Source organism: Ochotona curzoniae, unplaced genomic scaffold (genome assembly GCF_017591425.1).
Source record: "Ochotona curzoniae isolate NIBS_2020 unplaced genomic scaffold, NIBS_Ocur_1.0 contig_3819, whole genome shotgun sequence".
Lineage (NCBI taxonomy): Eukaryota > Metazoa > Chordata > Mammalia > Lagomorpha > Ochotonidae > Ochotona > Ochotona curzoniae.
The window spans coordinates 25785294-25800045 of NW_024466004.1; the positions used below are offsets into that span (position 1 = coordinate 25785294).

General features: G+C 42.4%; 1 protein-coding gene across 1 annotated transcript in view; it reads right to left on the reverse strand.

Moving 5' to 3' along the window:
- The window catches only part of LMBRD1 (LMBR1 domain containing 1), a 103303-nt gene extending 89493 nt beyond the window's left edge, over nt 1-13810 (reverse strand). The window contains exons 1-2 of the mRNA XM_040983606.1: nt 13600-13810; nt 7112-7288 (exon numbers count right to left, since the gene is read on the reverse strand). Of these exons, the coding sequence (XP_040839540.1) occupies nt 7112-7288; nt 13600-13671 (249 nt within the window). The 5' untranslated portion in view covers nt 13672-13810. The remainder of the gene's footprint in view (nt 1-7111; nt 7289-13599) is intronic.
- Nucleotides 13811-14752: the final 942 nt, after the last annotated feature.

Sequence of the window (14752 nt, forward strand, 5' to 3'; positions counted from 1 at the left end):
TTAAAAATGACTTTTAAAGCCCACTATGGAACATAAATCCCCAGTACATTTCTCCTTACTTTTACCTAGTAATCTCACCTTAGATCAGTTGCTGTCCCTGTGGGGTATTTGGCAATATCCGGAGACAATGGCAAGAGTAGTGAGGGTGGGGTTAGGGGAGTGAAATGTTCCAAGAGTCTAGCAGATAGAGACTCCTACCCCTAGGACAATCCCTTTACTGAAGAACTATTCCGTGGGAGATATCAGTGACTAAGGAACCTTGGCTAAGACCCTCTAATATAATTTAAAGCCAAAGAGGCTCACCGAACTCCCTACCAAATTTCAAACATACCTCAACTGAATCCTAAGCCTTCCTCCAAAAATGCCCATATTTCTATTGTGGCCCAGGCTCTCCACTTTTAGAAACCCAATTCCTTTGCCTTCTCAAGGTATTACATCTGCAGTGATACCCCAATTTGCAACTCTCTACAGGCCAAAACTCCCTGAAAAATCATCAGCATTCCCTACCATGGCTTTCTCACCTCTCTTTCTCATTTAACCCACTCCAATCTGACCACCTTACTGCTCCAATGAATTATTCCTCACTGTCATCAATGGCCAAATGCAAGGCTAAATTTTCTAATCCTTCACTTCTCAACAATCCAAAAAGAGTTCATGCTCTCTTCTTGAAGCGTATTCTTCTGAATTTCTCTTCAGGCTTAATTCCTTTCTCCTTGTTTACAGCTTCTCCCCCTTAGCTGGTCTCTATGTAATAGAACACTCCAGCCCATAACCAATGCCAAGTTTTTACTAACTGCTCAGTCTCTCCAGCTAACTGATCAGTGTGTTACTCCAAATATTATCCATGTTGACTTTCAAATACTTTTCTCCAGCCCTAAACTTTTCTTGGAGCCTTAAACTCTACACACCACTTAAATATTTGTAAGTCACTTTGATTACTGTCCAAAACACAACTCTTTCCTCTAGGCTCCCAAATAGAAAAACCTATGTGCCAGTGCTCTAAATTTCTTTTACACTCAACATCCTGTTCAGTGAATTAAAGCAGTTCTACCTTCAAAATAAAGCCAATTTTAATTATTCTCAAATGGCATAGCTTTAGTTCATATAATTGTTATTTTTGTTTTCATCAACTTCCTCTTGCAGAAAGGAGAAACTGATTTACATGACCCAAAAGTCATGACAACAGTCTGGTCCCGGTTTTCCTCTGGATCTTACCCTTTACTAAAGTAAAACCCTCATTATCACACTTGAGCCAAAGAAGGCAAATTTATCCCTGACAGTCTCCGCATTGGTTGCTTACTTCTCTCCAGATGTTCTCCTGGATCCTTACTTAACTGGCTCTTCATCCAAGTCTCAAGTACCTCAGAAGTCTGACTTACATGATCTGGTCTTCTAGTTACATTTAAATTACTAAAGGCCAACTAGACTTTGTATTTCCCCAGAGAATTTACCATTCTTAACCGATCTTCTTATGTTTATTTGCCGACTGTAGGTGTGGCCCTCACAGACTCAAAGTTGTAAAGCAATCTCAATTATTCCACCTGCTAATCTCCAGCACCTGCATGTCAGACATTTACTCTGTGTCTAATTAATAAGTAAAGATACCTAAGGCTCAATGACGAATACAAAGTTCAGGATGACCATGATTACAAAACAGAAATGAGACAGAACTAGAGTTCAACTCAGATTAACAACATAAAGTGATTAATCATCAAAGGAGGCAATAAAGACATGAACATATTCACAACTAAAGGCTGTGACGTCTTAACTACTATTTTTAAAGATTTATTTATTTTTGTTAGATGGGCCAATTGATAGAGAGAGGGAGAGACAGAGAGAGAGGTCTTCCATCTGCTGGTTCAACTACAAAAGGCTACAATAACTGGAGATGAGCTAATACAAGGCGAGGAGCCAGGAGCTTCTTCTGGGTCTCTCATGCAGATGCAAGGTCCCAGGGAATTGGGTCAATTCTCTGCTGCTTTCCCAAGCCATAAGCAGGGAGCTGGATGAGAGGTAGAGCAGCCGGGACACAAACTAGTGTTCACAGGGAATGCCAGCACTTGAAGATAGAAGATGAGCCTGTTGAGTCACAGCATTGGCCCCCTGACTACTCATTAAAAAAAAAAAAAAGCTTGTATGCTGTATAATGTAAAACATAGTTCATCACATTAGTATAATTTATTTGTATTTTTGATTGGCATGATTTGTGTGTAATAGTCTCTTTTGGCTAAACATATCAAACTTTGACAGAGTACCCAAGCTATGTTTTAAGGTGTTAGTTTGGCCAAGACAAAAAACAGTATTTCACACAAAAAAGCGGGAAAAAAGAAAACCTGGCAAAAATTAATCATAATGCCATACATTAAAAGAAAAGAGAAACAACTCATATGCTACATACCAGCCATAACATGGCAGAGGAGGAGAATAAGGATAACAATAAGCTATAAGGTACCAAACACTAAAGTGGAGAAAGCAGTATAGACCAACCACTCACAGAATAGCCAAGCTGCCCTTCTATTCTGAAGCAGAATGTTGGCAATCACTGACATGTGGAGTTTCCACATAATTGAGCTTAGCAGCTTTAAAATATTTGAGGAAGGACTGCTTTAGATTCCAATTTCCTGCTAATGTGCGTCATGGGAGGTGGCAGGTGATAGCTCACATGCTTGTGTCACAACCATCTGTTTGGGAGACCCAGTTAGAGTTCCTGGCTCCTAGTTTCAGCATGGCCCAGTTCTGGATACTGTGGTCTTCTGGGAATTAAATCTGCAAATGCAAGATACCCTCTGCAATTCTGTCTTTCAGGTACATTAACAAACAAACTAATCGGCCCTTTTTAAAAAAGGAACTGAAATATAATTGCTGATGAAGCATATTCCAAAAAGTACCTAACCTGAGAAAGTTCATAATGAAAATGATTCCTTTATAAATTTCAAGATGAAATGTTTCCCTACAAAATCAAACCATACTTATTCTAATTTCTAAAGTAAAACAAAAGTGTCCAACTTAAATAGTTATAGAAGAGGAAACTATACCTTTAGAATACACACAATCATGCATATATGCACATTTTATGTATACCACAACACACATCAAGGGACTTGAAAAGATTCACGGAAAAATCACCTAAAACTTAACCTTGTAGCAGTATAACAGTTTTTAAGTATGTGCACAGAGGTCTTCCAAAAGTTTATGAAAATGACTACTATGAAAATACTATTCTTGCATTCTAAAATTCTGAGGACCAGGTTAATGCTACCTTTTAAATCCATTTTTCTACAAAATTTTTGGAATGCCCTGATAGTCATAAAATTTATTTAAATTTAATACCTTTTAAGGAAAAAAATCCCCAAAGTTTATAATTACATACTATACAGTTACGATTTCAATACTATTTTAAGAATACAGGGCCCGGAACCGTGGCCTAGCAGCTCAAGTCCTCGCCTCGAATGTGCCAGGATCCCTTATGGGTGCTGGTTCTAATTCCGCCAGCTCCACTTCCCTTCTAGCTCCCTGCTTGTGGCCTGGGAAAGCAGTTGAGTATGGCCCAAAGCCTTGGGACCCTGCACCTGTGTAGGAGACCTGGAGGAAGTTCCTGGCTCCTGACTCCGGATCGGCGCAGCACCAGCCGTGTGGTCACTTGGGGAGTGAATCATCGGACGGAAGATCTTCCTCTCTGTCTCTCCTCCTCTCTGTAAATCTGCCTTCCCAATAAAAAAATAAATAAATCTTTTAAAAATAAGAATATCTAGAAGTGTAGCAGGCATTGTAGCACAGCACGTAAGTCACTGCCTGGGACACTCACATCCCCCAGAGAGCGCTGCTTCGTGTCTTAGCTCCTTTGCTCCCTTTGCTCCTTGCTCGTATGTGATGAAAGCAGCAGATGAGAGCTCCAGAACTTGGGCCCTCCCTGGCCAGGAGAACCAAATGCAGCTTCCTGTCTTTGATCCATCCCAGCCCTGGCTGTTACAGGAACTGGGGTAGTAAAACAGGAGAAGAAAGATTCTCTCTCTCAACCTTTCAAGTAGACAAAAACTAAAAATCCAAACATTCTGAAAATCTCAACATCCTTTTTTCATGGATCATGTGAGAGCCACAAGAAATTAAATAATATTATCATAGAATTTAAATATAAGCTAATATTTTTACTTTTCAGAGAAAATATTAAAATGTCAATACCCACCACTTATCTGTGGTCCAATTAATAAAAGCTTATTCCCTCTTCTCTAACAATAAAAAAACAGAAAAAATTAAATGCTTTTTGAATGTTATTATTTATTTCAAAGATAATGTTTTGTGAACAGTGCTATGGCTTCATAGCTAAAGCAACCACTGCAGTGCCAGCATCCCACAGTAAAACCAGGACCAGGCTGCTGCATCTTCCATCAAGCTCCCTACTAATGTGCTTGCTAAAGCAACAGAGGATGGCCCAAGTGCCTGGGCTCCTTTCCCCAAGTGAGAGACCCTGAAGAAACTCCAGGCTCCTGGCTTCAGACCTGCCCAGTGCCAACCAATACAGCCACTTGAAGAGCGAACCACAAGATGGAAGATCTCTCTCTCTGTTTGCTCCTTCTTTTTCTCTATAATTCTGCTTTTCAAATAAATATGTCATTTTTTAAAAGTTTCAGCCCAAAATACAAAATGTGAATCTTACATGACAACCAAAATAAATAAATAAATCAAACAAAAAGGTACCTATCCCATTGACTGAGTTACTTGAATGAAACTTGCTGGGGTCCATGCAGTAGGTGTCGATGACATGAAGGTGTGAAGAGAACAGCTCCCTGCTTGGCAGGGCCCAGGGGAGCTTCCAGCTGTTTGGCAGGGCCCAGCGGATTTCTCTCTGAGCACCTTTACACAGTTTCACCCCCTTTCTCATGGACACTCAACCACCCTACTAAGAATTTTGTAATCTATTGAGGCATTGTTTGCCCCTGTGAGATGGCTTTTACAACCAACATGAGTTTAGGAGTTAATGTTACTGATAATGTCTTGATGAGTGGGTCTTTAACTGCGCACAGGAGTACAATTAATTAAGCCCATGCCGTTTCTAGACACCTTATTGTGTGCCTACCCATTGCTCTTAAACCTGGTCCAAACATTTAGCAGGCTTTCTGGGAAATGGCTTGATAAGAATTTTGCAAACTAGTAAAAGTGATGAGAGTATGGGCTGAAACTCCTGTGACAAAAATATAGCTACTGGGACCATAAAGGCTATCCTGTTACTGTGACCCTAAAGGCTGAACTTGCAGGCCTAACGGCCAACTATGTCAATGACCCCAATCCCCATAAACCAAGGCCCCAGACCCATACATAATGGGGTAGGGGTCTGGTTGTCACAGGCGGCGCCAAGGTCAGAGCCCAGACTTGAGGAGAGCAGGTGGGGACTGGCAAGCCGAGATAAACAAGGAATGTGTAATCCCCCCTCATTCATCTCTCAAGAAGTTATAAATTGTGTTCCCCCTCCCCAAGCTATGTCAAACTGTCCCTAAAGGAAACTTTGTAATAGTACTGCTTGGGGCCACACCAGAAAGTCTGTGCCATAGCTTGTGACTGTTTCTGTATAAATAAAGCGGACAGCTTTCTCGCATGGTCCACAATGATCTTGGAATTGTAGTGGTCCATGTCTCTTCTTTCTACGCCTATTTCACGCACCCTTCTTGAGCTCCGAACTCAGCTGGAGCTGGACTCTGACAGAACCTTACACTTTTCATGAGGCTATTTTCTCAAAGAAATCTAATAACAAAAAAAAAATCTGAGGCCAAAATGCAAAGCCTCAAATCCTGGCCATTATAATACTTCTTTTCTCTGAACCTTGGTTTCTGACTCATAAAAAAAAAAAAAAACAGTCTATCTCTTAAGGTTTATTGGGAGAGAAAAATAAAGTTATTAGACATAAACTCCTTAAAATGGGCTGACATTGTACACATTCAATAGATGTCAGTTACTATCTTCATGATACTACAGTGTTTTGTACCTACTAAAGTATTCAATTAATACTGGCTCAATGAATGACCTATAAAAAAGATTTTGGGTTTCTATAACAATCAGAAAGTATCTAAAAATAACAATAAAATAAAGCCAAATTGTTTTATTTAAAAGTAACTCTGCAATAATGAATTGTTGACATAATTGAAACGCTACTGCATCATTTAAATATTTAAGTATCATGTGCTAGACACTCTGAATACAACAGAGAAACAGCTCTTGCTTACACTAAAGATCAATAACGAACAATTTGCATAATTAAAAAGGAATCTGGAAATCTTTCAGTCCATATCCTTCATTTTGAAAATGGGGAACATTTAGTCTAGAACCATTAAGTGAGAAACATAGTACTTATAATTCCAGGCTACACCATTGTTCTGCCTCAAAGCACTCATTATGAAAGGAAGATTAAGATTTTGATCTAAAGATAAATGTTCAGGATGGCAGGACTGCCACCTCCCATGCTGGAGTGCCTGGGTTCCAGTCCCAGCTTTGCTTCCAGTTCCAGCTTCCCGCTAATGCACACCCTGGGTGGTAACAGGTGTTATCTCAAGAAGTTGGGTCCCTGCCATACATGTAGGAGACCTACAACACGTTTCTGACCTCTGCTTTTGGTCCAGCCCTGCCTTGTCTGGCCTAGCCCCAGCCACAGTGGGCTCTAACCCAACTGGATGTCTGTCTGACTTTGACTCTCTTTGTTATTTCAAATTACAACAAATCAAAAAGTAAGGGAAAAAAGTCCTGATCTGCCACTAAAAAAAATAAGCAAAGCCTCTAAATCACTATTTATTGCATTAATACAAATCAACACTAATAAGCTTCAAGGAAAGGTTATTCATGAGAGAAATAAAACCTAGCATGATATTTACAACATTATCCGATTAGCAAAAAGGCACATACCTCACATTTGCAGGGTTATTGAATCGAGAGCTCTTCCATCATCTAATTGTCTCCTTCTAGACTACTCGGCTAGTTGCCATATTCCCAGCATCTCAGCTACATTTCTGGTCTCATTTATTGCAAGTCACAAATCAGAATCCAATATAGGACTAGACTGATAAATATTATATTGGATTACCAAGAATTTGAAAGGAAAAAATACACATAATACAATAGCAGTTACCTTAAATGTGCCATTTTGATTTTTCATGTAAGACACCAAAAATATATCCACTGGTAGAAGTGCTGATGTGATGAGCGCAATTGCTAGAGAAAAAATTGCCGTTATGGTGGAGACAACTTCACTTTCCCGCTGACTCTGGTATTTACGGACATATATCCAGCAGAATGCCAAAATAGCCTAAAACAGAACAGAAAGAAGGAAAGGTGTGTTACTGCCGTAAGCACTCTCAAGAAGTCTGGGGTAGGACCTGAAAGTCCACCTTTGTAATAGATCCCCTGTGAGTCTGCTGCACACATGGCATCATACTTTGAGACTGCTCCATTTGCTCACGGGGAATTGAGGACAGATACTACATCAGTGGTTCTCAGCCTTGGCTGTGAGAATCACCTGGGTAACTCTAAAATACCCATCGCTTGGCCACTCTCTTACCTACAACCCATTCATTCCAGCATTTAAGACTGCGGTTCTTCCAGGTATCTTAAATGCCTCAAAATTCCAATCAGAGCCCAATGTGAGAACCACTATTTTCAATACGCTCACCAAGAGCTCCTGGCAAAAGATCTGTTGAGTCAAATCACACATTAAAAAGGCATCCGCCATTTCCCTTCTGATTCTCCTAAGACTGGAGCCTGAAGGAAACTTTTAAAACCATCCAGCCACTTTCACAGCTTCCAAAGTTCCCTTCTACAATCTACACAAAAAAAGTTTCAACACTCCAAAGAATTTCCCTGTGTCTCTTTGCAGTTAAGCTGACAACCACTATGGTTGACACCGCTACAGATTCTACCTTTTCCATAATGCCATAATGTGCCCAGACAGTATATCATGTTCTGAGTCTGGCTTCGTTCACTTGGCACAATGTACTCAGAGTCCCCCTCCAGGTTCTCGTGTCATTCTTCCATACTGCTAACATTTTAAGTAGTGACTCAACAGCAAAGGGAAAGAAAAAAAAAAAAAAACCCTGAGTAACAAGGTTATTAGGACTCAAGAACCTGTAAGCTGCAGAGGGGGAAAAAGTATGGCTTAAGGTGTTATTAATTTTTCAATTGTTTTAGGAAAGTTATTTTCATAGAATGCATTTATTTGTTTTATAGTCACTTAAAGTTCAGCTTTATGCTTCCATCCTTAGCAGTTCTTGACACAGCATGCTCAATAAATTTTTTGTTGGATGTCAAGGATTTAAAAAAGCCTGTGCATTTTCAAAATGATAGGTATTACTAGCAAACAAAAAAGAATGCCAATATTAAATTCACACAGAGGGCCCAGAGCAGTGGCCTAGCAGCTAAAGTCCTCACCTTGAACGCCCCGAGATCCCTTATGGGCGCCAGTTCTAATCCCAGCAGCTCCATTTCCCATCCAGCTCCCTGCCTGTGGCCTGGAAAAGCAGTCCAGGATGCCCCAAAGCTTTGGGACTTTGCACCTGCGTGGGAGACCCGGAAGAAGTTCCTGGCTCCTGGCTTCAGATCGACATAGCATCGGCCATTGCGGTCACTTGGGGAGTGAACCATCGAACGGAAGATCTTCCTCTCTGACTCTCCTCCTCTCTGTATATCTGACTTTCCAATAAATAAATAAATCTTTAAAAAAAATTTTTCACACACAGAAAGAGCAACCAAAGAAGTTAAAAATGGGTACTGAAACATTTTGGTCTCAAAATCCCTTGATAGCTTTTTTAAAAAATTGTAAAGAGCTTTTTGTTTTATAGTTTAAAACAATACATATCAACAGTTATTGTAATATAAAATTAAACAAATATCTTCATCTATAAAGTGGCAATCAGAATACATCTTTCTCAGAAGGGTGAAAGGACTAAATGGTACAGAATTGTAACACAGTGCCTGGTCATACACAGCACCTCTTAACCAACAGCAGTAATGATTATTAAATGACTGTTAATACTATTTATGTTTCTGTGTCTTATGCTTATTACTCAATGGGATAACAAAGCATTTTACAAAAGAACGCCAACCTCTCTGAAGAGATGCCGATATAGGTGATCTGATCCCTGAGATTTTAAAATCTTTTCCTAGAGAGATTTTAGTAAGCTGGACACCGCTGGTGCAGAGGAAAAAAATAAGAATAAATGAGTGTTTATTAAGCCAATAAGTGAGGATACTGTCTGGGATCTATGAAGCCGCAGATTTTGATTCAGTAGGGCTACAGTCACATATTTTCTATTTTTAACAGTTCTCTAGTGATGCCCACGCTACAAAAACAAGAGTAGACTTGTTCAAATACAGCAATGAACAATGCAATTTAAAGTGGTGTGAGCCTTGGGAACAAGGTAGAATGGCTTAGGTTTGACACGGTAAACACAGTTAGATTACAAGCACAAGGGACCCAAACCAGTAATTTCTTACATGGTAGAAGAAAATGAAGTCCCTTCTGTCTTCTCAAAACCATAAAGTAGAAACATTCATACCCTGAGTTTTCAGGAGATAACTGGCAGCAATTTTCAAAGTGTTGAGTCCCCAGCCCCCTGGTATCATCTAGAACTTTTCTGGGGGATTCAAGAGTGTTTTCTTTTCTAAATTATTTTCATATTACAGCACTTATTCACTTTTTTCACTGTGCTAACATTTGTACTTCAGATTCATAAGCCACAGTGGTCAAAACTGCTGGTGCACTAGCGTGAATACTCAACACAGTGACATCCAATTGTCAGTGGTCATGACATTCTTCACCACCGCACATTCAAAACACACACACACAAATTTAAGACTGAAAAGGCAATAAAAGTTGACTTTATTAAACTCTGATCCTCCATATTTCATTAACACTTTTTGAAGTAAAATTAAGTCCTTCATTGCATGCTGAGGCAAGATAGCTCAGTATTTAAGAGTTCAAAATCAGACCATCCATTCTTTTCAAGGAACACCAATGTATTATTATTATTATTTTACATATTTATTTGAAAGGTAGAGTTACAAAAAGACAGAGTAGAGGAGACAGAGTGATGAGGCCTTCCACCTGCTGGTTCACTCTCCAAGTGGCTGCAACAGCCAGAGCTGGGCCAGGCTAAAGCCAGGAGCCAGGAGCTTCATCTGGGTTTCTCACTTGGATGACCCAGGCACTTTGATCATCCTCCGCTGGTCTTCTTGGCAACTAACAGGGAGCTGCTGGGCTCAAACTGATGGCTCAACTAGCTAATCCTCTACTTCTAAGTGCTGGGATCCCATATGGGCACGAGTTTACATCCAGGTTGCTCCACTTTGCTTATGGCCTGGGAAAGTAGTGGAAAAGGGCCCAAATCCTTGGGATCCTGTACAAGGGAAATCTAGAAGAAGCTCCTGGCTCCTGACCTTGTATTGGCTCAGCCCCAGCAATTGGAGCCATTTGGAGAGTAAATCAGTAGACAGAAGATGTTTCTGTCTTTCCTCTCTGTAAATCTGTCTTTCAAATAAAAAATAAATCAATCTTCCTTTTTTTTTTAAAGGATTCAAACAGATGCCCAAATGCTGCCAGGGTTGCAGGCAGAGGCTTACAGGCTATACCACCATGCCATGCCTGCCCCTCCAGAACACCATCTTCACTAGACAGAACAACTGAAAATATGGTCTTGGATATTTAGGGGATTTTGTCAAATGGTCAAAACTATTTCAAGAACACCTGATGGTATTTTTCACCAGTAATTAACTTTCAAATCAAAATTGGAATTTTGGAAAACTTGCATCCACTACTGTGAATCTGAGGAGGTTGCAACAAAGTGGCTGGGAGGGGACTTGAGGAGGGAGGAAGGGAAATCCCAGGGCCTATGGAACTGTATCATAAAATGATAATGAAAATAAGTATAATAAATAGCTAAAAAAAAAAAAGGAATTTGGGGAAAAACATTCTGATAAGATTAATGGTGACTTAATGAGATATTTTGATATCATAATGAAACAGTGATTATTTGGAAAAGGTCTAAAATTCAATAATCAGCACTTTCTAAATAAACAATCATATTCTTCAATCATTAAACAGAACAAAATCCATTCAAAATGCAACTTGGACCAAAAGATCTTAATCTTGTTGAGCTTCGGCATAGTTTCAAAGAACATTCACAGGAATCTAAAAAATATATATACTTTTTAGGATTTATTTGAAAGGCAGAGGAACACAGGGTAACAGAAATGTTCTAACCACTGGTTCACTTCCTAAATGGTTCCAACAGCAGATGCTAAGCCAGCCCAAAGCCAAGAGACCTTCAGAGCAATGTCTCCCACTCGGGTGGTAGAGGTCCAAGCACTTGGGCAATCTTCCGCTACTGTCCCAGCTGCATTGGCGGTGGAGCACCTGGACTTATATTGGCACTCATATATGATGCAGGTGGCCCTTAGCGGGTTAACCCTCTTTGCTATAACACCTGCCCCTCTGTGCTATAACACCTGTCCCAGCCTTCTATTTTAAAGTATGTATCAATGAAACTGGATAATCTTCACACACGTCAACCAAACTTCTCTCAGAAGACTGAATATAGTAGTGAACATTTCACCTAATAGTTGAGGTGCTGCATCCTTGCTCAAGGATACCAGGGTCTGAGACCTAACTCCTGGTTCCAGTTTCCCGCTAATACAGACCCTGGAAGACATCAGCAATGGCTCAAGTAATTAGACTGTGGCCAACCACACGGGCAATCTGAATGGCTTCACAGGATGGCCTGGTTTCCGCCTGGCCTTGCCTGACTCGCCCTGGCCACTGAGGACAGTTGGGAAGTGAAACAGTAGACAGGAACTCTCCATGTTTCTCACTGCCTGTTAAATAAACAGAATCAGAAAATGAACAACAAGATGGACTGGAGAAGCAGACATTCCAATAAATGAGCCAGGAGAGAACTGCAGAACCTTCAACAGCCAATCATTACTGGATTTCCCTCACTTTAACATTTGAGTACAATGCCTATTCTCTTTCCTCATTTTATTTGTTTCATTTCACTCTTTAAGAGGCTTTCCTTCTTTCCCTATCTGGAGTCTATCTCAGGGACAAGCTTCTGGCAGAGCCTGAGATGCCAGAGTGCCTGGGCGGGTGTCCCAGCTCTCCCTTCCATCTTCTGGCTAAGGAGTACCCTAGGAGGCAGCAGGTGCCTGCTTAGGGCCCTGCCACCCATGTGGGAGATGCAGATTAAGTTCTGGGTCCTCAGCCTGGGTTAGGTCTGGCTTATTCAGGTTTCTGAGAATGAATCAGGAGATGGGAAGTTTCTGAATGCCCCTGTCTACCTTTCAAATAATAATAATAATAATTAAAAGTCTACCACAATTGTCACCATCTCTGAGGATTGGTCTCTAGCATCAGAAGTCTTATTTCATTCAAAAGTTCCCACTTTGAGAGCTTACTTAGAATTCGTGTTTCAAGTAACGCCGTTTCCCCATCTATCTTCCAAACCACTCTAAGTCCATGGCTTTGTCTGTATCCCCTGCAGCTTACAGTACAACTATCAAATCTTAAAAGGTCATTTTAGCTAGGAACTGTCAAAGTCGGTCCCACTAGATTTCACAGTGGTAACATCATTGTGTATTTTCTTCTAAACAAACTGAATTGGATGAATGGAAAACTCCAGCAGCCTCAGCAAGCAGAGGACTGAGCAGCTCAGGAGACCACTATGAGGAGAATAAAACATGCTCCGGTGAAAAAAAAAAAAAAAAACCGTGCTCTAAACTGCCAAGGTGAAGGCAGTTAAGCAACAAGAATGTCTCTTCCTTTTAAGTTTTTGAAGCCTCTGCTGCAAAAAAATTTCTAGAACACCCCACACGCAGGTGGCCAAGTTAACTCCAGTGTTCCAAAGCCTGGGAACAGGTATTAACAAGAGAACAAGATAAGGCCAAGGGGAACACCCCCAAGAGATTTTATAGGAGGTATGGACCACGCTTTCTGGGGACATCACAGCCCATGTTTTGCTTACTAAATACACAGTAACGAAATGGTTGGCAGCGCAAGCACCTGAAGTCAGACACCCAGACACCACAGGTCCACTGTACACAGTCCCTCCACCTATGAAACACTGCAAAGCAGGGTGACACCTGGAGGTCAGAACCATCGGCTCACGTCACCAAGGCCGAATCGCACAATGGGGCACGGAAGGCTGGAGACTCACTAACCCGGGTGGAGGGAACACAGGTCGGGAACGTCAACGCCTACTGAATGGGCAAACACGGCGCTCCGTCTTCCCGGGGAACCAAAGCCACCACACCCTCTTCGCCTCCTCCTTCCTTCCCAAAACCTATCAGCCCCAAGGCCCCAGGAAGGGAAAAAGGCAGGTTTTCCAAAAAAATAACGAAACCTGCAACCCAGACGTCATCAGGCGCCCGAAGGCTAGCATCCCCACATCAAGGCTCCTCCCCCGAGCTCAGCACCGCCCCCGCCTCCGGGAAGGAGCCCCCACAGTGCAGGCTCCGAGTGGGGCGGGGCGAGGAGGGTCTCGGGGCCGGCAGAGGCCAGCGGCGCGACCGGCCCCTTCCTCCTCCTCCCGCCAGCCCGGACGCTGGGAAAACGCCAAGCGCCTCCCCTACCAGGAGTAGGAGGCCGAATATGCACCAGCCGATCACCAGCTCCGCCGAAGCTGCGCCAGCCGCCGCCGCCATCTTCGCTTCCGGTCCGGCGGGCCCGAGCGCAGGGGGAAGGGAGAGGGGAGGGAGAGGGGAGAGAGCGCCTGGGACGCGGCACCCGCGCGCCCTAAAGGTTAAAGGGGCGGAGGGGCGGGGCAAGCGGTTGCCAAGGAGATCCGACACACCAGCGTCCCCTGGCGATCGGGCGGGCAAAGGCCAAGCGGGAAGGACAGCCTAGGGGCGGGGCGCGCCCCGGACGCGATGACGTCACCGCGCCGCCAGCTCAGGCGCTGGAGAGGCGGATGTTGGCTCTATGTCACTCAAGCGTCTGGATAAACTGGTGGATTGCGATGTCCAAGAAAACCGGAGAGGGTGGACTAGGTGGTTCTGAAACTCCAACTCCCGTGTTTCCACTTATTCCCGAAGTTTGTGTGTTGTGTCCAAGGCTGAATGAGCCGCGTAATTAACACAGCTCCTCACCATGTTTCGGGAATGGCTGGCTGAAAGTCTTCCTGCTTCCCACGTGACTTTCTGAGTTGTTGGTCCCAGTGCCCGGCCGGCGGTAATTGCTTGGCTGGGTGTGGCTTATCACATGATAGGACCTCCCTTCTATTTAGGTTTCTGCATGCCTGTGAATTTCCACGATGACTGTACACTGATTTTTTTAATGATATCCACAATTAAGTTGGACACTGTTGTGCTGTGAACAAACCACTCTGCCCTACCCCTGTGATGAAGTGATCAGGGAGTGGGGAGGATTTCTGGGATGGTGTGCCGGGATTTCCAAAGTGTCATATCTACTTAAACTCGATATTAATCACACAGCTTGCGATGTAATCAACACAATTTTGTGAAAGAATACTACCATCTCTTTATCATGTGATTGTAAATTGTCCCATAACTAGAACCTGCTTGATTCTAGAAGCCTACAATAGAGAAGGGATAGAATAACGAAAGGAGAAGGGATAGAATAAGGAAGAGATAGAGAAAAGGAAGTTCTGACTCAACTGGCAGCATGGTAGCTGGCTGCAAAGCCTGTAAACTGCCCGTAAGGTCTGTACACTTGCAGGTGTTTGAATCTGACCCTCTTGTGGTTCATCTGTTCTCTGACAATTTT